The sequence below is a fragment of the Sphaeramia orbicularis genome, chromosome 21 (genome assembly GCF_902148855.1).
Source record: "Sphaeramia orbicularis chromosome 21, fSphaOr1.1, whole genome shotgun sequence".
NCBI classification, from domain to species: domain Eukaryota; kingdom Metazoa; phylum Chordata; class Actinopteri; order Kurtiformes; family Apogonidae; genus Sphaeramia; species Sphaeramia orbicularis.
Window position 1 is genome coordinate 25,514,243 of NC_043977.1, and position 25,196 is coordinate 25,539,438.

Here is a 25,196-nt window from a genome sequence, read left to right on the forward strand (position 1 = left end):
ACAATTCACTGACTCGATAATTAACTAACTTGAAAGGTGGTTTACCCGGTTCATCGTCCTTATTAGTTGTTTCCAACCGGGAAGTCGTTTTTGTGAAAAAGTTGCAGATTTTGTCACATTTGGCTGCGTTTGCTTCCAGAGCTTTCCTCTTTGTAATTCTTGCCTTCTCCACACCACCCTTGCTCTTTCTATTATCCATGTTTCAAACAGCAAACACAGCTGACCATCCACAGCCTACAGAGCACAGATCGTAAAAGCTCCACAGCTACAGTTCAGAGCTACTAACCGTATGCAAGGACATGTTACGCCAGGTCACGGTGTGTCCGCAAAAAAAAAAAAAACAGGAAGAAAACAAACAGTTTACTAGTAGAGGGGGTGGGGCCCAGGAACAGCAGCTGCAGATTACGTGGTCAACTCAGTGCTATGACTGAACACCGGCCCCCAAAAAATAAATAAATAAAATATTCAATACATATTTAAAGTGAACCCTCGCGGCCCAAATATTATACCGGCCCACCGGGAATTGTCCCGGTCCTCCCGATTAGCCAGTCCGGGTCTGCCTCTAAGTCAAAATGGGCCAAGGAGTCATTACAATGTTCAATGTTGAATGTGTTTTAATAGCAATACTAATCATCTTGTGGTTTTATTTTACATGTATTATAATAAGAGATGGTTACCTGCAAGTAAGGTGAAGAATGTGACTGATAAAGTGAATAACCCATAAAGACCCAGTGGCAATTTTGCAGCAGTTACGAATTTTTTTTTTTTTTTTTTCTCTAGATTTAACCTTTCTTAAATGATTTATCACCATTTATTACAATATTATCCTCTGTATTTTGCTTTTTTTTCTGTGAAAATCACGCATTTTCCTATATTTGACACATTGATCATGTAGATGTTCATTAATGCACCAGAGTAAAGCTGAGGGTTATTGTATCAAAACAGAAAAAACTGCAGACAAAGGGACATTTTCTGAATAATATATCATTAACTGAACATAAACCAAGTATCTCTATCTATTGTCATTGATCCAACTCTATAGGTTTTACTGGTGAATCAATGTTGTAGAAGATGACAGTGTTTCCATGTGTATTATGCAGCATCTGAACGTCCAAATGGGTCATATCTGATGACCATGAAAAGATGACAAACTGCATTATACACCAATTATTTACACGGATTGATGGAATTAGTGGATCACCAGATATTAAACATTTAACATCAGTAGATGATTTTGGTTGCTGGTGGCTGTTTGGGTCTTTATGGGTTAAGATCTAGTTGTATGTAAAACAACTGGTTAATTACATAAAATATTTAAATAAAAAGTAACTGGTTAACCAAAATGTGAAATTAATAAATGATGGTGCAGAACGTAAAGTGATGAGGAAACTTCTTTTGCCTGACAGTGGTTGCGGCCAAGAGAAACCCCATCTTTTTCTTCTTCTTCTTTGGATTGTTCATACAGCTTGCATCCTCGCTGCTGCCTTATCATCTTCAGAAATCACTTGGCTACTGCTGTGTCCAGGTTATCAGGATCAGCCATCAGTCATATTTGTTCTCCATTCTGCAGTGGTTTCCCTTTGTCCTTGTTTGTTTATATCTGTTTATTGAGCCCTGCCACCCAAAAAAAACGGACCAGTCCTCTTCTGCCCGGCCTACTCCAATATACTTTTGACATTATTCTCTGTCCTTCCCTCTTCCTGCAACATGACACTCATCATTTGACAAGTCTAAGTGAATTTAGTGTAGATTATGAGAACAGGTTCTACTCTCTCCCTTCCCTAAAAATAGTCACAGAAGCCAGGCGGATGTTTGTCTAGTATGTACATTGTATAAGGTTGTTGTGTCCAAACCTTAACTTGCTTATTATCACCTGCTCTCTTCTCTATGTTCCCCTTTTGTTGGTTATTCGACCTTCGTTGCTTTTAAGAGAATGCAAATGTCTCTCTTTTTTTGCAGTGTCCTAAAGAATTTATCATTGCTGGTGAAACTAGGTTTTCCCCTCTGATACTGGTGTCTGTGTTTCCATTTTTGACTGTTTCTTCTTTAATTTATCTGCTTGCTTGTTGCCAAGGATACCCACATGAATGTGACCACACTCCTTTGTCTACGTAACCTTGAGTTTAGCACTAATATTTTATATATCAGATCTAGGATTGAAGTGCCATCAATATTGCATACAGCAACAGGTTACCCATTAAAACAAGAATCAATTTCAAAATCCTGCTCCTGGTTTACAAAGCACTACACGGCCTTGCACCTCAGTACATCACAGATATGCTCATCATTTACACCCCAGCAAGAATACTTTGGTCAACAGGCAGTGGCAACTTACTTGTCCTTCACACCAGATCCAAGAAAAAGGAGGCAGTGTCTAGTGTATATGCCCCACACAAATGAAACACCCTGACTGATACAGTCAGGAATGTCACAACAGTAGCCATTTTTAAAACAGATTAAAAACATGTTTTTTTCATTTTTTCAACAGCGTTCTGTTGAGTTTTGTGTGTGTGCATGTGTGGGTATGTGTGCATGTGCAAGATTAAGTGTGTGTATGATTGTTTACGTGCACTTGCACTGTCTTTTTTATGATTGTTTTTTACTGTAGCTATATTATATACCTGTTGTGAAGCACATTGAGTCTGCCTTGTGCATTAAATTGCACTTTATAAATAAAGATGAATTAAGTTGAATTGAATTTAATCCCTGTTGCATCCTTTTGTGGATCCACTGATCCATCTGTAAGTGAGCACTGTCTTTGTACTCTCTGGGTCTCTGGGTCAGTACCAATTGTACAGAGTCCTGTGGAAACCAAAGAAGTGAAGTTGGAGGGTGCCAAGAGTGTGTTTAGGAAAAGAGGAATCAACATACTTTGTTTGCAAAAAGATATTTAAAGGATGAGGGTAATTTACCATTGAAAATGTGTCTGTTATTTTTGGTTAGTGTATGAAATTTATTTAGTTGATATATTTGAGGGTGAGGTAGTAGACTTTGGTATGCTCTATTACGGTCGCCATTTACAGTCGGATGTTCAAAATATACTCCTATAAAACATATATATTATCTTCAGTGTGCAAATTTTCAACATGCGGCTAACACAGTCCACTACTATTAACTGGCTACTACAGATGAAGTTAAAATATGGTTAAAAGGTTGTAGAAAGTTATGATGAGTGAAGACTGACATCAGGCTCTTGTTTGATTTCAGTCAAGACTTACAACTTAAGGCAATATTTACAATATAACATGGTATATAGACCATTTAATATTATTCATGTCATGTCTACTGTAGCTATTGGTATTTTTCCACCATGGATGTTGTGTAACTAGTCTGTCTGTTAGTCAGATTGCACAAAAACTTCAGTCGTGACAAAATTTGATATGAGAGTTGGGGATGGGCAAAGGATGGGAAGTATTCCAACAATGAGCCTGAGAAACAAGTGAAGTAATAAATTAATCATCATAACTTAACCCCTTGGCAATCACTTGATTTCAGCTGTGACCCACAATTTTACTCACAAAATTAATGTCCCGCAAAAGGAAAACACATTGGGGTAAAAGAATTAGAAATAGTTCTTTGCCCATGCCACACATTGTCTATTGTCCCATAAATTGTGCACTGATATAAATCCTTACATTGCTATGATTTAGTAAAATTAAGTTTCGATAGTTTAATTTTGTTGTTGTCTGTGGCAAATTGATGGAAAACTATAAATTCTTTATAGACAAACTATAGATTCTTTTCTGTCGCCCATATGTTTTGTTTTGTTTTTAATTACAGAACCCTGAATAAAAATAAATAAATAAATAGGTGAAGACTCTGTGACACTGTTTTTATGATGTATCAAAATTATTCTACAAGCTGAAACTTCAGTTTCATCAGGAATGTAAACATGAGTGAAGATGGGAAATATACACAACACCTACACCAAGCAAAGGCAGCATCACAACAGATATTTTAATTTATCATAACAAGTGTCCTGGCTTGCTATGTCGGGAGTCATTCTCTCATAAATATCATCAGTCACACTTGGAGTGTTCTCTTGCTGACATTTTCAAATGTCTACAGGACATCAAACAGACCATAACAATAAGACAATACAAAAATGGGGTTAAACTCCAGACTCTTATCCCAAAAATAATTAGGCCACTAGCCCTAAAGGTGGATAAAAACTGGGTCTACTGTTGTGACAAGTGTTCTCTAATTAATGACATGATAGAGATGCCTTAGCTCCACAATTTAGAAAAGCTTTCAGCTAACTCTACATGAAAATAATGAAAATGCATCATTCTCATGTATAATATCTATTCCAAAAATGAGTTTACCAGTGGGTGACTGTTACAGCTACTGGTTTTATGTATTGTCCTAGTTGTCCACCAGAGGGAGTTGTAAGAGGAGACAATAATTAGAACTGATGGAGGAAAAACAAGAGCTTCCACAAAATACTGATTTTTCTTCTTCTTCCTCTTTTTTTTTTTTTTTTTTAACAAAGAGATAGCAAAGTTATCTCTCTCAACAGGAACTGAAAAAAAAAACAAACACAATAAACTGATCTTGCCAAAAATGCAAAATCAAAGATAGTGATCCTTATCAAAAATTTTCAAGAGAGATTTTATTAAGGTTTGAGTGAACAGCTTTGGAAATAATCATGAACCACCTGTGATTCTCTGTAGAAATTCAGTATAACAGCCCCTCAATGTGACCTTTTTATATTCTATTCTTGGAATATACTGAATTGTTTTTTGACATCAGATGGTCTTCCAATGATTTTACTTGTTACTTATTATTTTATTTGTTATAAAACTGTTAATATGGAAATCTCTAAATTGTAACAACATTTCATGTGTTTTTCCAGATTTTTGCCTCACGTTTGTACACAATGTTACCCTGACAGTCACACCTTTGTCCCAATGGTCTAATGATTTCCAAAACTGTTAGACATAATGTATGTATTAGTAATATGTTTCTATGCTCATATATCAACATTAATATATGCGGAAAATTACAGATATGATGTCAAAATGTCTGCTGTTGCACGGTTGTGGATGTTCAGCTCCAGCTTTCTTTGCCCAAATATCTGACAGAGAGGTGAGAGGTTTGTAAACACTGCACATCCTGGACCGTACCATAGTGGGAGGGGAGCTAGCTTACATTAACACCTCATATTTATCTTAAAACCGCACGCACAGAAAATATTTATGTTTTTATTATGGTTAAATTTACTTAAAAATCTTACGTGTACTGGCCATTTTATTCATTCACACAGACAATTGTCTCCATTAAACATTTCGCACATCCGCACCCCACCCCTTCGGTATCAGGAAGTCAAACGTCTGTCAGCTCGGCACTGAATCAGCTGAGTTTGAGGATCCCACCCCGATAGGACTGTGAACCCGTACCCTAAGGATGATTACACATCCTTTAGGACAAACAACATGCTTCTTACACCTTTACTCTGATACACACTAGCGTCAGAGAAGCATTATGAGGCCAAGTTTGTCGCTTTTTTGAGTCTGACAGTCTTTGAGGCGAGTGTTCATTGGCGCATCCTGGGTTTGTTTTCGCTGTTGGTGAGTCATTGATGCACCTGATAGCTAGCTAATTTTGTTAACTGCTATCGTGGTTTTCTTCTGAATGCAACTTACTACCAAATTACCTTTTATTTTCTCATAAAATGTACAAAACAAAACCTTAAAATACTGGTAAAGTTATGATGATTTAACCACTAGCTAGCTATATCTTCAAATTTAATTATTTAATCAAGTATTGACATAAATTTGAGTTAGCTAGCAGCACTCAAACACATCTGACTTGCGCAAAAATGTATTTTTCTTCTTTGCAATCCGTCGGTGACTTTATGATGTTTGTTATCCTGTTTGTCGCTCAGTTACATAACACTCTCAGCAGCTTCTCTACCACGGATGCTACATATTATTCACAGGCCAGATGCTGCAATACCCGACTGTCATTTGTCTGCACTTTATGATCCTGTATCCAGTCTTGTCATGGCTAAAGTGGTTTTATATTCTACTATATTAAGCCTGTCGTGGTGGTGTTAGTCAGGTGACACAGTCAGTGCGTCTTGTGTACCATGCAGTGCGTCCACCCTCAAAGCACACACATTTCCTTGACTGACACTATCAATATCTAGAAATTCAAGGTTTTATCACACTTGCTGTTCAACTAGCCACAAACTTTACAGTGAGGAAGTAACAATGTACATTTAGTTCTGCAAGAGCTCGCACAATATGGTTATCTAGGCTATAGGTATCACTTATGATTAAGCTCCCTCTGTGCATCATCATCATTTGCAAAAGTACAAGCATTCTGTTCTGAAGTAGAAGTGCAGATACTGTAGGAAAGTAAAAGTAGAACTTGTTTACTGCATTAAAAGTAAAACCAGGATTTTGGAGGACATTTCTTCCAGCTGTTACGTGAAAACTATTGAACAATTCTGACTTCTGACAATATATTAAAATTGATGAATATTAATCCTGCTACAATGTCCAGATCAGTAACTGAGCTTGAAACATTATGACTCCTTTGCTCTGTCTCCTGTTTTGTCTTGTTTGTCATGTTTGATATGGGCTACTATATTCATGAACAGATCATCTTTTCAATGTGTTAATGTTCATCCATTTACTCTGAAACTGTGTCTGATGTTTAGAAGTTGCACAGAGGTGCAAAATAAAAGTCATTGATAATTATCCTGAAATGCATTGCAACTAGAGAATCTGTTTTTAAAAATGTAAGGGGGAGAATATATAGGTAATTATATTAAACTGTGGGGAGTAAAAGTAAAAAGTTGTCAGAAACAAAGACAATACAGTAAAGTAACAGTAACATCCACAGCTGTTAATGATTGTACACCCTTCATTTTCCCATAAACATTTGAATAATTAATGCAGGATATTGATGCATGTGGAAAGCCTTGTTTTTGTACTTCGCCCTCATAAACACTTGAATTTAAGGATGTCATATTTTTTATTCTGTAGTGACAGGGCTTTGTGCAGGATTTTATGCGTACATTGTGTGCTAGATGCAGTTTTCAAGCCTGGTTGTTCTGTTAACTGCAAATACAGTATTTTATTTATGAACATATGTTGCTGGTGACTAACATTATCAAGTAGAAAAGAGCCATGATGCTGCTAGTAATTGATAAATGAATAGTCACTGGTTACTCTCTGTTTTAAAATACCGAAACATTATATAAAAGATTATTATAAGTTTGCTTTTCAGGATTTTCTTACTTTTGATTTTTTTTTCTTAGGTAACATTGTAATTATTGTAAACATCATTGCAATTTGAGTCTCTTTTCATGGTTATTAAAGAAAATGTACAGATTTAAGTGAATTTTTGAATATGTGGGCCTGGCAACCTAAACATACAAAACTACATACAACAAAGTGTAAAAATGCAGAAATTTAATTCATATAAAATATAATTAAAACATACTGGGCCTTTAAAGTGCAGTCATTTGTAAATGGCACAGGTTGACACTGAGATGAGATTAATTATAATGCTGTAATTTTATACAATCAGTAGTTGCTATCAGGTGCATAGTGTCATATTTGGCACACCCTTAGGTCACAATTTAATAGATTATTACCATGCATTAAGGTATTAAACAAACAAACAGCTAAAAAGTATTAAATAATTACTCCTGGAATTGGCCTCAGAAGACCAGTGTTGGTCAGCTCTAGTATAACAGCATAATGGTGGGAATATTGAGAATCTCTCTTGAGTTTCTGTACTGACGGTTTATGAAGCAAAGACTAACATTTCTGTATCCATATTTATAAGTTTTTCCCAATATTTGTTGCTTACTTCTTTCCTGTCTACTTTATTGTGGCTTGTTGAGTGTTTTTCACATGAGACAAACCCACCCCTTCGTCTTTTATTCCCATGGGTCAAGAACTGGTTTACACTTTTTTCCATAAAGAAGTTCTGCTGTAGGCATTTAGTTACTGCAATTAATTATTTTCATTTGTTATTGACCCAGAGATTTTTTTTTTCATGAGTATTATTTTCTAAAGCTGTGGTATGTCATTTAACAGCACTGGCAGAATATTTGCATATTTAGAAAAAATTCCATGAGACTCAAAAAGATATGCATAAAATGTTGGCATTTTTAAGCTACAACCATCTTAAATGGCTTAAACCTATCATGGCTTAAACCTATCATAGGACCTTAAAAATTTCATTGATGTATTTTTTTTTTTTTTTCATTGATCACTTTTCTGTGAGTCAGGCAATCGTTTCACCACTAATGCGGCGTCATCCTAAACACGTGTTGTCAGGCTTGTAGTCGACGGTAAAGCCCCTCTTCAGCTCTTCAGCTCAGGCACCGTCCAGATGTCTGACCTTCTCTAATCCTGCCTTCATGTTTCTCCACCCATATCTGTTTAGCTTTTTTCAGATAAACCACATGCACATGCACACATTTGTACACCATTGCATTTGCCATGTGCTTTTGATGCTATGTAAAAAAATAAATAAATTTAAAAAAAAAGAACAACTAATAATGCAGCTTCTTTCTGAATAGTATAGTGTATACTCTTTTGTCACTGTAGTTTCATCTTTATTGCCAGTTTATTCAAATACTTAATGTAGTAGGAAAAAAGTCATCCCTGGCTGCATATTTGGGTTCTCTCTCCCAGCTGTCATCAACCTTGTTTGCAGTTGTACCAGGCATTGGCACAAAAAAAAAAAAAAAAAAAAAAAAAAAAAGATGTCACAGACCTCATTTTGTGACTGCAAAACAAAGCTAAAAGGAGGTTGGATTATAGTGTTGTCCCTGCAGGATTCATAAATGGGTCACTATTAGGTAACTCAACTTTAAATCTTGCCCTTAAATGACCAAAAAAATCACTGATTTTCTAAAACTCCAATATACAGAGAAGATAGATGCAATAGTTACCCCTGAGTGTGTTTGTGGCTTGTCTATATCTTGTTTTCTCATAGATGTGCGTGTAGGGCCCCTGAATTTATGCTGGAAGAACTCCTCCTTCTCCAGACTGAGGGTTAGGTCAATCAGACAAACACTGACCAGCCATGAATGAGAACATTTGTCTGCATTGCCCCAGCTTGTGCATGTCAGTGAACACAGCTAATTGGCTAATTTTATTTGCTATAAACAATCCTCAGAGGCAGAGGGATACCCATCAGTTTGCAGACAAATAAACACTGCCTTTTTTTTTTTTAGTCACATAGACCAGCTGTTTCTCATCTTAAAGCCTCCTATTTGCTCACCTCTTTTCCAGACTGTGCTGAACATGCTGGAATCTGACTGATCTATCATGGATCCTGAAGAGTTAGAACTGCAGAATGACTACCGTTACAGGAGCTATGCAGCGGTCATTGAAAAGGCGCTGCGAAACTTTGAGTCGTCCACCGAGTGGGCAGATCTCATCTCCTCCTTGGGCAAGCTCAATAAGGTAAGACGAGATAAAATGATGTCAAAGAATTTTCCAGACATTGCATCATTATCAAATGGCATGCCCATAGTGTCTTGGACAAAATGAACCATCAGTGTACCCTAATTCATTAGAACATTTGTAATTTGCATTTTGTGGTTATTTTTTTTAGTGTTGTCACTGCTGTTTTCTGTGTCTCAGTTCTGTATAGTTATGAGGAAGTCCTTGTTTCATTTCATATCATTTAGAGACTGCTACACAGCACTATTTATTCAAGTCTTAAAGCTCTTCACTTTGAGCAATAAATATGCCACTTCTTTTCTTATGCAGAGCAAATGTTTACTTTGGAGTGTCTGTGTGTTAGTGAATCAGGCTGCAAGGCAGAGGAAAAAGCTAATTTGCTCAATATGAAAATATACAAAACTCTTCACATTGTCTTGTTTTTAATACTTTGTCAAAGGTATTTTTATTGGGCAGTAGAGGAGCAGATGTTATTATGTCATTGGTCATTTTCATTTGTGAGTTACAATAACCATGACCGTACTCAAATGAAAAGTATTTCAGTGATAAATATATTTTTTAAAAAAAGAGATGGAGATAAATCTAAATCTGAACAGTGATGGAGCTATGACAGTCTGGTCTGGTAAATCAGTGTCCATGTGTAGTGGTTTATTTGCAGACCTTGTGGATAATAGTTAACCCAGTCTCTTTATTTTTCTCTCTCTTTTCCCATCAGGCCCTTCAGAGTAACCTTCGCTACTCCCTCCTTCCCAGGCGACTGATCATAGGAAAGCGTCTAGCCCAGTGCCTGCACCCGGCCCTGCCCAGTGGAGTGCACCTAAAGGCTCTGGAGACCTATGAGGTTATCTTTAAAATTATCGGAACCAAATGGCTGGCCAAGGATCTGTTCATTTACAGGTGAAGAGATTCATTAGTTGCTTCACAGAGGATAGGGGCCAGATCATATGTTCAGCTTTTAATTACTTAACACATGTGTCTGTCCTTGGTTTTCAGCTCTGGCTTGTTCCCACTGTTGGGCCATGCAGCCATGGCAGTCAAGCCTGTCCTACTGACTTTGTATGAGCGTTACTATCTCCCACTGCAAAGAGCTTTACTTCCCAGCCTTCAGGCCTTCATAACTGGTTTGCTGCCTGGGCTAGAGGAGGGCCTGGAGGTCTATGACAGGTAAATAAAGGAGAGAAACAAAATTGTATTCTCTCTTTGATGTTAAAGTTATAATTCACAACATTAATAATATTATAACCATTTTAGACTAAGTCAAGGTGTATAGATCTTGATTTCAAAACATTTAGAAAATTGCAATCCATAGATCCAAAACCCAGGAAGGATAGCCACAGATTTTTTTTTTTTTTTAATAAAACTTGTATGTATGTCTAGTGCTGTATCTTTTCTTGGGTTTGTAAAATATATGCCAGCCTTAGTGCTCAGATCTGATCTTTTTCTGTGGCTTTTTATGTTGTCCTCTGATATTTCTTCTAAAATACTTCCAAACACGAACCAGTTATGAAACATCCCCTAAAGTTTTGCAGGAATGAAACCTCAGAATAACTGTCCTTCCACTGGCTGTCTCCATCACATCTTTCTTCTATGTTTGTATTTACAATATTACTCTCACCAGTGCAGATCTGTGACAAATATTGGTCTAGTGACGTAAAAGTTGCTAATATGGCTGTTCAGACTGAAGTTCCATATGTGGTTTTAAATCCTGTATCCGAGTTTAGTTCCCAATAACAAAAACATTTGAGCCGTGTGTGCCGTGCAGTGTGACCATATGTGTCTTCCATGTCTGACAGGACTGATGCTTTGCTGTTGAAGTTGTCACTGCTGGTGGGTCAGCAGGTCTTCTACGGAGCCCTGTGGGGCAGCATGTTGGTCAGTCCAATGGTTCGTCTGCCAGCCTCGGTCTTTATAGTCACACACTTTGACCGCATGGTGCCCCTGAATCAGCAGAGACATATGCTGGGCTATGACCACCACCTGGTGGTAAGTGTGATTGTTTGTAGCGTATACACTATACACCACATTTACATATGAAAATGTTGACTTATGTTAATGTGTTCCTGTCATGTTTTAGTGAAATTTTTCCTCTGCTTCACTGTCAGCATACATTCACTTGTCAACTCTTGGGTAATGTCCTTAGGTGAAGTCAGTATGTCTGTCTCTGCAAGACTCTAATGTTCTGGTTCAGAGGAACATGTTGGAAATCCTGCTCTACTTCTTCCCCTTTGCTACATGCCAGGTGGGTACACACAGACACCAGGTCTTACCTTGACATGTTTGGCCACAATGTTCTTCTGTTATTAAAGCATGTGAACATAAGCAGTTGGACAGTCACAGAAGCTGTAAACAAATTAAACACCCAGTTAGCTGGAGATTTCTGGCAAATGTTCCAAATCATTCATTGTAAATGGCTGTAGCTTTTAGCATTTAACTTTGGTCCTTTCAATACTTATCAACAGTGATTTGACTTTTTTAGTTATTGAATTAAAATTACTGAATTGAAGTAGTAATTTCTGCCAAACAACATTTTTCAGCTATATGACCAAACTAGAAGCACTCGGAGAGCACAGACCTCCGCCAAGGCTGATCAGTGGCCCCCCCCGTGGGCCCCCCCACCCCCAATCACCACCAAAATTTAATCATTCCTTCCTTATCCCATTTCCAACAAACCCTGAAAATTTCATCCAAATCTGTCCATAACTTTTTGAGTTATGTTGCACACTAACGATCAGTGGCCCCCCCTGTGGGCCCCCCCACCCCCGATCACCACCAAAATTTAATCATTTCTTCCTTTTCCCATTTCCAACAAACCCTGAAAATTTCATCCAAATCTGTCCATAACTTTTTGAGTTATGTTGCACACTAACGGACAGACAAACAAACCCTGGCAAAAACATAACCTCCTTGGCGGAGGTAATAATCAGATTGGATGAAATGCCACAACAACTAAAACAAACTGTTTAGGCAAATAACATTATCTGGGGACACTTATGGCTATGGCCGCTACAGATATGTTTCTGTACCAGGGGATATTTCCTGTTATACAGAAACATGTAATTATTAGTTTTATATTCATCAATTTTTTCACACTTACATCAAATGTAAGTTTGTATCCATATTACTTTGTAACATATTGTCTCCACATGGTTCTCGATCATTACTGTGACTTCGTTGGTTTAGGACCCAGCAGAGGCCAGTATTCCGATGAGTGCTGAAGACATGATAACAGTGGTGTCGGCAGCGTTGCTCACACTTCTCCGCAGAGATATGTCCCTTAACAGACGCCTCTATGCCTGGCTCCTAGGTATTAATCATTATTATTAATCATCATACTGTACTGGCAACTCAAGGTTGTAAACTTGATGTTGACTGACGTGTGTGTGTTTTCAGGTACAGATATAAAAGGGGAAATGGTTGCACCTCACCCCACTCTCTCCACCACTAAAGAGGATCATACAACTTTCTACTTCAACACCTACTCAAAAGATTACCTTGTAAAGGTAAATCATGTCAACCTTAAAGTACATAATCACATTATTACGTTTACTTAGTGGAAGTTTATTTATAGTCGAACATGTAAAATACAAACTGAATGCAGCACAGTAAATTAAAGAAAGTATTTATATGGAACGAGTTTAGATAACCTTTTATCAGGGGTGTTTAAACAGTGTATTAGTGTATATTTCTTGTTTTTCCTAATTCGTATCTGTTCCTATTTGTTTCTGACTTCAGGCTCTGACTAACATCATCAAACAGAAGGATATGGAAAGTGACCCAGAAAATGTGATTGGATACCTGAGACCATTTCGCATCATCATAAGTCTGCTGGATAAACCAGAGATAGGTATCCAATGCTGAGAACACAAAACATACAGTATACATCATGTCAAAACACTGAAATTTACTTATTCCACTTAGCTTGACCTTGACCCCAAAATGTGTTGAGTTCATCTTTGTGTATATTTGGAAAAAGATCAGCTTTTTTGTTCATAAGTTGATATTTTGTATATAAAATGTCATCATGTCATTGTTTTATCCAATTACACATTTGTGTGAAATTGTCTTCTGGCCTATTTAGAATTGAGTTTTGTCTAAACGTCCATTTTTGGAGCTAACAGTAACCTTGACCTTTGACTTTTATCTGCCAAAATCCGTTCGGCTCATCCTTGAATCCAAGCAAATGTTTGAGCGAACTTGTAAGAGTTTTTGTCAAGCTAATCTTCAGATACTGTATGTTTTCATAATGGGGATAATAATGGGGACCAACAGATGAACAAACCTTTTTTGAGATGTCTGGATGCATCCAATAAGCTTTGGTTTGCTTTACTAATAATTCTATTTTTGCTCAGGTCCAGTGGTCTTGAACAGTGTGTTGTTAGAGGTGGTCCGAGCCTTCTACAGCTACTGTCGAGAGATGCTGGGTGAAGAAAACATCAGCAGCTCAGGACTCTCAGGCAATCAGTTAACCAGGTGAGAAGGACAAAATTATGAAATAAATTATGATTCTCATGGTTGAATTAATATGTTTTACTAACATTTTTTTAGCATTACATCTGACAAAATAAAGCATTGATACAGTTACTTGTTTTCTCATGTTTTCCTTAACAGTAAGATAAAAGAGAACAAGAACGCATCGGAGATTATAAAGACGATGAATATGCTTGTGAGCTCCATGAACAGTGAATACTTGTGGGAATACATGACCCAATGCTTCTGTACCTCTTTCAGGTATGATGTTATTGAATGATTATGACAGAGCCTTGAATTATACAGAATAAATCTGCATGTTAACCTTCAAAACAATTTAACATGCAGACTTATCAAATACCGGGTGTGTATATATAGATAATGCAGCAACTTAGAAAGATGCAGAAACAAGAGTCACTGTAGTAAGAAAATTGTTGTAAAATGATAAATTAACATTTTAATAACAGAATACAAAAACAACATTGAAATTTACTAGAAATACAAATTTGGCATAATTTGGGTAAAACTTGCCATATAATTCCATTGGCACTCCAGGAAGGTCAAAGGCTATGTAATGTGTGCACGATTTATCAAACTCAACCCACGACTTAAAATGTCATTTAATCTGCAGTTACAAGGACGACCCTTCAACTCCTCCTCAGGAGAACCATGGTCACCCTGCTCCCTCTGTCACAGAGATGTCCCATCTCATTATTTTCCTGCTTGATGTTATACCTTTGGTAAATATAACACATTCCAGATCTTTCATTCCAATACACAGGGTTGAGACCCACAGGTTGGTAAACGGAGATTTTTTTTAATTCACCAGATAAATTTGCATTTTGACAATTTCAGCAACAAGAAGACCCTTTGACATCCACCTTAAAGCACATATATTTTATATTTCTATTAAAAATTTCTGTATGACTTATGTATGTGATCGAACATATCTCTTCGAATAGCTGCTGTACCTGTTCAAGACAAGTAATATCTGATACTGACTTTTTTTTTTATCAACCGTGTCATTAATAAGGAAATGACAGTGATGGTAAAGTGCATGTTTTATGCCCAGATTCACTCTTTGCACTTAGAGTCATAGATTAGCTCAAAAATGGTCATTTTTACGTGGGTTCCTAGAAAAAAAATGGCTTGGATAACACTGCTTTAAATAACTGATAATTATTGCACAAAAACCCTTAAATAGGGCTGAACATCATTGAATTAATGTGATTAATCAAGGTTTACTTTCAAAACATTGTGGGAAATTCAAATGCTCATGTATTCCTTAGAGGTACAACCTGTTTGCTTCTTGTAATACCTGAGTAGTGGATATCTTTCTCCAGTTGTAATAGCATAAAGTTTTAGTCAAGAGAGTATTTTTCAATCATGTTTTGCTTCAGTTCTTTTAAACTGAATTAAATAAATCAGCCATAACATTGAAATAAATGGATATTACATTTTTGGCCATATTGATCATCTCTACCTTAAAATTGTACCAACTCTAAAGAAAAGTAGTTAAAAGGGTAATTACAATCCAGAATATATGTTTGCAAATAATTCTAATAAATTTGCTACAGAACAAGATAACTTGCCTTTAACTCAATCTTTTAAATTCCACCAATATTAAAAATGCAGATAACTACAAACCAAAACAGTAAAACTGACAAGAAGACATGTCAAAGACGTGTTCCTGCACCTGGGAAATAGTTCGGTTCAAACAAATATTGACTAGACAGACTTGTTCATATCCCTGCACAAAACCGTCATGCTCTCTATGTTTGTCTTTCCTCACAGGAGCTTCACGCTGATATTCAGTCCCAGTTTCTCCCTGAAATGCTGGGCACCATGCTGCGGACTTTGCGCAGCTACCTATCCTCCGTCAGCCTTGAAAACATCACACAGGGCCTGAGAGCCTCCTTCAAGGTCCTGAGTAAGATCCAGATGCCTGTGGCTTATATGGATGTTGAGGCAGGAGTAAACACACATGAGATGGATTCACAAACACAAGAAGAGGAACGCAAACACACCCAGGTTAGGCAATTTACTGTTTGCTGAACATATTGATATTCATACGTAGTGTTGGGAAGGTTCCTTTTGAAATGCAATAGGTCATTGATTACTAGTTATCCACTTGAATGTAATGAATAATTCAGCTGTTTTAGATTTTTCAGACTTTTCTAACAAAATTAGGATGCACTGCTGTGGCTGTGGCTGATATTTGTGTTCATTAAAAGAAAATGTAAAGAAGAGTTGAAAGAAACAGCTTAGTTAACTTGTTTTTGTACAGAACCTGGCCAAAACAATGCTCTACACTTTTATATTTCATTGAATCACTTTTAGCTTTAATTATAGAACACATTTAATGTGGCATCATTTTGATAAACTCATGTAACATGTATTTCTTTCATTTTATGGATACAAAACATTGCTGACCCTAGACTTATCCAATCCAATCCATCCAATCCAATTTTATTTATAAAGCACTTTAAAACAACCACAGTGGGCCAAAATGCTGTACAGAAGAATAAAAGCGCAATACAAATTAATAAAAGCATTAAAAAAACATTAAAATCAGACCACCCTGAAGCTACCCCAGATCATAACACTATCCCCACAGGCTTGTGCTGTAGGCCTGATGGGTAATCACTTCATCCATCCTTCTTCACACCCTGATGAGTCCATCACTCTGGAACAGGGTCAATGTGGACTCATCAGACCACATGACCTTCTCCCAGAGAAACCCGTTCCAGTCTTTATGCTCTCTATCAGACTGATGGTTTGAGAATCTACTCCCTGCATCAATTAGGAGAATAGAATAGAATAGAATAGAATAGAATAGAATAGAATAGAATAGAATAGAATAGAATAGATCTTTATTGTCACAGGAACAATGAAGATTCATTTAGCAGCTCTCTTCTGCTTAGCAGCAAGAACAATTAGTGCAAAAATGACTGTATAAAATATCACACAAAATACTGAAAAATGTAAGCAATGTATGAAAATTACAAGATAAAATATTAAATATACTTGAGAACTTCTTGTTGCTGAAATACATTACTTAAGTAACTGTCCAGTAGAAGGCTCTTATCTTTTTGCTTTGTTAAATTAATATGTGATGCATTCTTATTGAAACACAAGCTGAAAAGTCCTAGAAATGTAGATTCAAAGCAACACGGTGCAGCAATGGTGGAAACTTCTATTGATTTCAGAGGGAAAATATTGTTTCCAGCTCTGAAAGCTGTCCAACATGGCCACTGCCTTTGTGTGACTAGCTGTTCTACATATAGACTTTTAACCATAAAGTGTATGCTTTGATGCAACCAATTCGTTGTCACAGATTGTCTAGTGACTGTAATTTGATTATATGCTTTTTCTCAATAACTGTAACTGATTAGCTACATTTACATTTATATTGTAAAACCACTACATCTTGCTAGTTATTCACAACTGATTGTGATAATATAGCATGTTTGACTTGACTGCGTTGTTGCTTTTATGCTTTACCCAGGATATCACTGAAGACAGAGAACAAGATGGCCGTGTTGCTCAGGTTAATGGTTACCATAGAGATGAAGAGACAAACAGAGATGGGGTAGAGGAGGCGGAGCCTGCAGATGGCATGTACCCACCCCTCAGGTCTGAGGACAGTGGACTGGGCATCAGTGCTTCTCCGTCAGAGCAGCATCTCCCACCCCTGATGGGGCTGGGGGCTGAGGGGAGTGAAATCAACCGAGAAGGTGAAGGAGTGTGGAGGAGAGGAGGGAGTGTGGACACCATGACCCAGTGTCTGCAGGACATCCTGGCCTTCATAACCACAAGGTAAACTGCAGTAGACTTTTTATTTTTCAGCCTTTCATAGTAATTTGTAATTTTCTAACATTTCAGTTTATTTTATATGTGCATACATGTTTTTAGTTTGAGGAATCGACCAGTTGTAATACAGTTATGTTTGGTTTATTGTTGGTTTTAAAGCAGTATGAGAAACTAGTGCGTTGACCCGTGGGGATCTACGGGTTCGAGATGTTGTTATGCTGTTGCGTATTCATGCATGTTGTACCGCATTTGTCCAGCAGTCGCCGCCAAAGCATTCTGGGCATAGGATATTGTTTTCCAAAATTGCTAATATCTCCCAAAATATTGGTCCTATCAACTTGCCATTTTCACTACTGTCTTCCTTGACCAAAAATACATATTTATGCCAAACTGCCAGCAGTCAGCTCTTTCCGGATTTTGTGTGATTCCTGAGACACACGCGCATGCATGCACACAGAGGCCACTTGGCTTTTATAATATAGATGCCTTGATTCATAAAAGCTGAAAAAGTTAGTTTGAATGAATGTATCAAATATGATTGACAGAATTATTGTTTATTAGGGGTTTCAAAGCATGACTTTTTTTTTTTATTTTTGTGGATCATGAACCTTTAGCATTGCATGACCCATATCAGTGCTGAGTGATTACCACCCAGAGCTAATTGATTAACCCATTTCCAAAACTGCAAGAAAAATATAATGAATATTGAAAAAAGTTTTTGTCTAGAGTTAAATATCTTAAAATATCTTAATCTGTTTTTGCGTAAATGAGACTAGAATAACCCTCTATTAATATTTTTTTACTCCTGTGATGTTTCAGATTCTTGCTGGTGCAGGTGGAAGATGTCAGTAGACAGGAGGAGGTTCATCAGCCTCCCCTCAACCCTGGCTCCGTGGATCAAAAGAATCTGCTGGCAAGCAAAGCTGGAAAGGAAATAAAAGACAAGCTGACTGAGCTTTTCTCTCCTAACAAACTAAAATCCCAGCCCACTTCTGACACTCCTGTCCCAGCAGTCTTTAGTGAGAGGAAAAAGGAGCGTGGGCGTTCAGGGTGTCTGGACTGGGCGGGTGGGTACATGCCCCGTGGGAAGGCAGAGATCTCAGAGGCCTGTCGTCAGGCTTTCACCGCCACCTGCCACCTCCTGCTGGAGTGCACCACCTTCCCTATCTACCTAAGCGAAGAGGAGACGCTGACTCTACACACAGACATGTTTGGTCAATCAGGTACATGCAGCTGAAGTTGTTCTCCCCATATATCATATTCTAGTAATTCAGGACTGAACTTCTACATAGAATGGAAGGCATGAAATTCAAAAGGTCAAAGTTGTTGAAGTGGAAATGTCCTTCCTTTCAGTGCCTATTTTTAGCCTGTTAACATTTCACTTTTAATTTAACTAATTTTAAGCTTCAGCTCCAGCTAGATAAAAACATTGTGAGATTATCATGGTTATTCTCTCAACAAACGAAGATTTTCCAGGCCATATTATTCAACTGTTACCAGAAACTCCATAAAACAAGTCAACTGTGGCCCTTTAACAAGTGGTGGAAGAAATATTCAGATAATTTGATAAAGTAAATGTATCTAAGTACTGCCAACAAAATGTATTTTAAAGTATGAAAAGTAATGGTAGTCATTGTGTGCCTTTGGGTTAAGGCAGTAGTGCTCAATAGTTTTAGTATCATTGGGAAGAAAATTCAGTGAGTGCTCCTCAGTATATTGTATTTCAGGTGATCTGAGTGGAAACAAGAACTCCACCTTGTTCTCAGGCTGAAGAAAACTGGCCTGTAGCAGGAGGCTTTAGTCACTCATACGTTGATTCAGACAGATAGGGGCAAAATATGTGACCGACAGCTGTACTTACTGCTCATTGTTCAGATTTGACATTAAAGCTCAGAAAAGCAGCTTTAGTTTATAGGGTGTAAACCTAAACCTAAATGTAAACCTATTTTCCCCCTTCATTTTGTCTCTGGTACTTTTAATAATGTTAATGTGGGTTTTTTTTTACATTGCTGAGTAGTTTAATCTACAGCAATGCATCATATTCTATAACATTGTCATTCACATAGGTTTGTAGTATTGCTATCTTGTGAGAACCAGATATCTTTTCATGGTCATGGACTCAGAAAAACATTAAAACTCAGCATATTTGGAGATTCAAAGTCACATAATATGTAAATATTCAAGTAAAGAACCGGTGCCTCATATTTATGCTTAAGTGCAGTAACTGAGCAGAAGTATTTGCACAGTTAGGTAATCAGAATGTTGTTTTGTTTCTCTAGGCAGTAACGTGGACAGCCTGCCAGTGTGGCTGAGGTCCTTGATGACCCTGTGCTGCCTATCCAGGGACTACAACATCCAGCACACTGCAGTGGCCTCCTTGTTGGAACTCATCAACCACTCCCAGTCCTTAGCACTGGTCATCCAGGACAAACATAAGCGCTACCAGAGCTCTGACTCTAATCCTCTGAGTGGGCGGCTGCAGATGGTCACAGTGCCACCCATCTACCCTGCACTGCTGAGGGCCATAGAAGAGGGCACAGATTTTTATCAGGTTGGCATGCATGAATAAAAATGATGTTCAGCGTCTGTAGTATGAGTGGTGTCTTTACAATGTAGTGTGCTCTGTAATCCAGAGGGTGTCCCAGGTGCTATGGAGCCAACTGGACACAGAGCGAAGAGAGCAGCACATCTCCTGTGTGGAGCTCTTCTACAGGCTTCACTGTCTGGCTCCATCATCATCGATCTGTGAAGACATCATCTGCCGGGCACTACTACACAAAGACAAGGTGAGTAGAGCTATATATGCTGAGCTTAACCCATAAAGACCCAGCACTACTTTTTGTGTCACTTGTCAAATATTTTTTTCTCTCTATTTAAGCTTTCTTAAGTGATTTATCACAATTTATTTTAATATTATCCTCTATGTTTTGCATTTTTTCAGTCAAAGCCAGGTATTTTCCATTATTTAATTTACTAATGATGTAAATGTTCATTAAAGCTCAAATTAAAGTTGAGGGTTATTATATCAAAAACAGAGAAAACTGAAGAAATAGTGACTTTTTCAGTAAAATATATCATCAACTGAACATAAACTCAGTGTGTTCATTCACTGTCATTGATCTAATTCCATGGGTTTTACTGGTGAATCAATATTGTAGAAGATGACAGTGTTTTCACATTCACTATGGAGCCTCTGAACGTCCAAATGGGTCATATCTGATGACCATGAAAAGATGACGAACTGTATTTTACACCAGTTCTTTACATGTATTGGTGGGATTAATGGATCAACAGGTATTAAACAGTTTAGATCAGTAGATGCTTTTGGTCGACAGTGAATGTTTGGGTCTTTATGGGTTAAAACAGCTTTCTTTTCAACAGCACACACAAACATGTTCAAGAAGTCACATGATGAGATGAGCAATAAACAGTGCATGTTTTGTGTCCATTTGCTTCAGGCTACTAGACTGGAGGCACTGCACCGCTTCACGGTTCTTTGGCATCTTACTCGGGAGATTCAGAACAACCGGAGTATGTCCCTTAATCGCTCCTTTGACAGGTTTGTACACAGAAGCAAGTATGACAAAGCCGAATGAGCTGAAATGTATAAGTTGTTTGAAGTTATTTGGGAATGCTGTTCCATTTTTGGGTTTTTATTGCTTTTTATTTTGTTTCAATTCAAATGTCTTTAATGAGTTGCCTTTCTACACATTTTACGTATGACAGATGACTTCTGGACCATATGGACATTTTTCAGACGACTATGCTTTTTGTCTTTTTTAGGTCTTTGTGTGTTGTGGTGGACAGTCTAAGTTGTACAGATGGCTCCATAGCTGCAGCAGCCCAGTGTTGGCTGGTCAGAGCTCTGTCTCTCAATGATGTGATTCGGATCTTGGAGCCAATCCTCTTGTTGCTGCTTCATCCCTCCACTCAGCGATGCTCTATTCAGAGTGTCAAACAGAATTTTACTGCTGGTAAGGCCATTGGTTTTGTGAGATGCCTATGATGTGTTTGAAATTTCGCAAGCAAGAAGTTCCTCTGTGTGGAAATCAAAGTAACTGCTGTGAACAAAGAAAAGAAAAGAAAAGAAGAACAATTTGAATGGACTACTTCGTTAAAACGTTATAGATAGTGTTTAGAATATGTCTTTGTCCATGTATTTCATACATAATCCCAATACTTTGAGTGAAGGTGAAAATCAGCTTACATATTTTTGTGTCATCAATATATTCTTACCTAAAAGTCAGTAGAAATATCCAATATTACAAAAAAAGTAAAATGACAGAAGAATATACATGCAAAGCCACTAAAACACACACTTAAATAAAAAAAAAATAATAATAATAATGAAAATGCAAAGTTATTCTAGCCTCAATTCAATTGTGTCTTACATCTGGTTTGCTTTAAAGGGAACATAAAGGTTCTAAACAGCAGAAGTCGAAGCTCCAAAACATCTGGGACATCTGCAGAGGCCATGGCAACTGAGGTCACCACCTTAAATCTCATGAATATTGTGGACCGAGAATCTCTGTGGGGAGAGTTAGACAACGGTCCAGAGTTGACCAAACCAACAGACATTTTAGTGGCATCAAGGAGTGAGAGTGAAGAGACAGAAGAAGAGGATGATGAAGAGCAGGGGGATGAGGAGGAGGACGGTGAGAGTGAACACACTGAGTCAGCTGACACCAGTGGGGCCCAGGTATCCACAGAGAACTCTAGCTCTGGCTCTGTACCCTACCGCAGCATCGAGGAAGGAGGAATGTTCAATGGCCTGCGCAGGGCCGAGTCTGAACACACGCAGGCGTCTGATTCGCTGTCAAGTGAGGATGAAGAGGATCATGAACTGGAAGCCATGGCCAGGTCTCGCCTGTTGAAACAGGAGCGTGAGAAGAGAGAGGCCATTGACTCCCTGTTCCGCCATGTGCTGCTGTATCCTGTGGCTGGTGGATGGCATCACCTGCTCCAGGGCTTGGCGCTGCTGGACAGCCTTCTGAGGAGCAGCGCTGAGTGTCCTCTGGTTGATGCCCTTTCATCCACTTCTCTAGACACAAGCTCTGCTGCCCATCTGAACCTGGTCTCTAACCTTTTGCAGCGCCACCAACAGGCTCAGGATGGAAAAGGCTTCTATGGCAACCTGCTTTCCCCTTCCTCCTCCCCTTCTGTTCCCCCATCCCTGCTCATTGAATTGCTGGTGTCCTTGTGCCTACGCTTCCTGCGCTCTCATTACCCTTCCTACCTCAGTCTGGGACCCCACGACCTGCAGGGAAACAGGGAAGTTCAGGTGAAGAGTGTGGAGGTGCTTACTCGGATTGTGAACCAGCTTGACTTCATGGCACGCGGAAACAATGGGCCCAGTCTGGAGCTCATCCGCAGGCTCCTCACTGAATGCAAAGTGCAGCAATACGCTCTGCTTACTCTGTCTGCATCCATGTATGTCAGCCAGAGGGGGGTGGAAAAGGGGGTAATCAAGCCAGCTGAGTTCCTGGATGAGCAGGGCAGCCTTCCGGAGGAAAGCCTTGTGAATCTTGGAGTAGGAGGAGGGCAGGAGCAGTACCCCTTACAAATGGAACTACTCAAACTCCTTCAGTCTCTCATCGTCCTGGAATATCACATGTGGCCTGGTGGTGCAGCTGTGTCAGGTGGCACTTCCAGTCAGCCAGGGGAGCCTCGTGAAACTCCCACTGCCAGCACACCTCTTGCTCGTGAGTGGCAGACTGCAGTCCTTTTCCAGCAGTCCATTAAGGCAGCCCAGTACGTACAAAGTCATCCCATCACAGCCCAAGGAATGTTTGTTTCTGCTGCTGCCAGGGCGCTGCAGCCACAGTATGGTTATGCCATGCACCCTCACTGGGTGTCACTGCTGTGCTCCTCTCTGCCCTACCTGGGCCGCTCATTAGGCATCATTGTGGCTCCTTTCATCAATCAGATCTGTAGGAACTTGGATGAGCTAGTCAAGCTTTACGATCATGATGGAGGAAAGACCAATCAGAGGTAAATGGATCACTATTGACAACACACACTAAATGCAGTTGTAGATTTTCACATTTATAACTAGAAGCTAATTCCAGATATTCAAATTATCTTCACACACCTGTATTCATACTCTGATATCCATACTCATTTTTCAACCCATTTACTTCTGGTCATAATTTCCTGAACTATTTGTACAAGACAATCAACCATAACACAAACAACTTAATGCATTCCCATGACTGAAAAACAGCACCTGCCCCATTCTTCATCATAATAATAATATAACATAATAAACACAGATCACATAAGCAGTTCAATAATACTCAAATACAACCATTAATAGTCTTAAGTTGAATATTACTCAGTAATTTCATTTGATATATTTTCAAGTCTATGGTTTCACTGCATGTATTCAAATTCATATCTGCTTCACTGTAGCATGTTCCTATAGAAATTAAATTACAGTCTATGACCCTTGTCATTTAGTCTTAATATATTGATTATTTCTGAACATATTCTCTTTGTAAGTGTGTTCATCATAAAGTTATATCAAATTCACAATGTGAAACACTTGATCTAATTGAGATATCCAATGTCTATTTCTTTTTTTCAGCCTGATTAGCAGGAAGGAGAACATTGCTCCCGATTATCCCCTGACTCTCCTCGAAGGCCTGACCACCATTACACACTTCTGTCTCCTTGACAACAAGAGGGTGTGGAACAAAGCACACACACACAGAAATGTACCACTTACAGCTGTTTGAATAGTAAAGATCATTGTTTTCTCTCTTTCAGTCCCTGGTTGCATGTGATCCTATAGATGTCCGTAATGCACGCAATGCTGTGATCGAGGCGCTACCACACATGCTCAGTAGTATGGCATTGCTGTGGAGTGTGGTGATTAGGGAAGAGTTTCAGCGGCGGGCATCAGACTCTGCCCAGAGTAGCAGACACAGTTCTACATCTGTCTACTTTAAAAGCACCAAGGTGTGTGTTTGAACTGTTTGCGCATGTGTTCTGAATTTTCCTCACCTTGATTTACAGGGTTTATGATGACAGATAATGTATTAACAATGAAAAACGTGTTTATTTTAAAGATTCTTCGGCAGCGGATACTGGAGTTTCTGGTTCCTTTAACGGGCCAGTACGGCGTTCAGCTGATGGCTTCACTGGGAGCAGTGTGGAGCAGCAGGAAGAGTAAAAGGAGACCCAAGAACAAGGTAAGAACATAAGGTTTCCAGAACCAAATAAGGCCCATACTCTGGCCCATACTGCAGTGTCCTAAAGCGCTTTCCTTACCCTCCCTTCTCACTAAGGTTTTACCTGTAGCCAGTGAGGCTCGACTAATTATTGTGGATCTGGTGAAATCATTCAACACATTGCACACAGATACCATCCTGCACCTGGTCAAAGAGGTGGTGAAAAAACCACATCAAATCAAAGGAGAACAAGTATGTAAATGTATATATACATGTACAGAATCCAAAACCTGTCTGACCTACAGTA

The 25,196-nt window shown here is 38.5% G+C and overlaps 1 protein-coding gene across 2 annotated transcripts in view; it reads left to right on the plus strand.

Annotated features, from left to right (window-relative positions):
- The first annotated feature begins 5,345 nt into the window (after positions 1 to 5,345).
- Positions 5,346 to 25,196, plus strand: part of dop1b (DOP1 leucine zipper like protein B) — a 29,513-nt gene continuing 9,662 nt past the window's right edge. For both annotated transcript variants that reach the window (XM_030124003.1, XM_030124004.1), the window contains exons 1-24: positions 5,346 to 5,570; positions 9,264 to 9,437; positions 10,153 to 10,334; positions 10,431 to 10,601; positions 11,231 to 11,420; positions 11,578 to 11,676; positions 12,618 to 12,741; positions 12,828 to 12,937; positions 13,170 to 13,281; positions 13,787 to 13,907; positions 14,046 to 14,165; positions 14,536 to 14,644; positions 15,699 to 15,935; positions 17,413 to 17,723; positions 18,537 to 18,940; positions 19,997 to 20,268; positions 20,351 to 20,503; positions 21,176 to 21,276; positions 21,501 to 21,691; positions 22,127 to 23,708; positions 24,304 to 24,403; positions 24,486 to 24,677; positions 24,788 to 24,910; positions 25,007 to 25,141. In XM_030124003.1, coding sequence (XP_029979863.1) covers positions 9,300 to 9,437; positions 10,153 to 10,334; positions 10,431 to 10,601; positions 11,231 to 11,420; positions 11,578 to 11,676; positions 12,618 to 12,741; positions 12,828 to 12,937; positions 13,170 to 13,281; positions 13,787 to 13,907; positions 14,046 to 14,165; positions 14,536 to 14,644; positions 15,699 to 15,935; positions 17,413 to 17,723; positions 18,537 to 18,940; positions 19,997 to 20,268; positions 20,351 to 20,503; positions 21,176 to 21,276; positions 21,501 to 21,691; positions 22,127 to 23,708; positions 24,304 to 24,403; positions 24,486 to 24,677; positions 24,788 to 24,910; positions 25,007 to 25,141 — 5,277 coding nt within the window. In that variant the 5' untranslated portion in view covers positions 5,346 to 5,570; positions 9,264 to 9,299. The remainder of the gene's footprint in view (positions 5,571 to 9,263; positions 9,438 to 10,152; positions 10,335 to 10,430; positions 10,602 to 11,230; positions 11,421 to 11,577; positions 11,677 to 12,617; positions 12,742 to 12,827; positions 12,938 to 13,169; positions 13,282 to 13,786; positions 13,908 to 14,045; positions 14,166 to 14,535; positions 14,645 to 15,698; positions 15,936 to 17,412; positions 17,724 to 18,536; positions 18,941 to 19,996; positions 20,269 to 20,350; positions 20,504 to 21,175; positions 21,277 to 21,500; positions 21,692 to 22,126; positions 23,709 to 24,303; positions 24,404 to 24,485; positions 24,678 to 24,787; positions 24,911 to 25,006; positions 25,142 to 25,196) is intronic.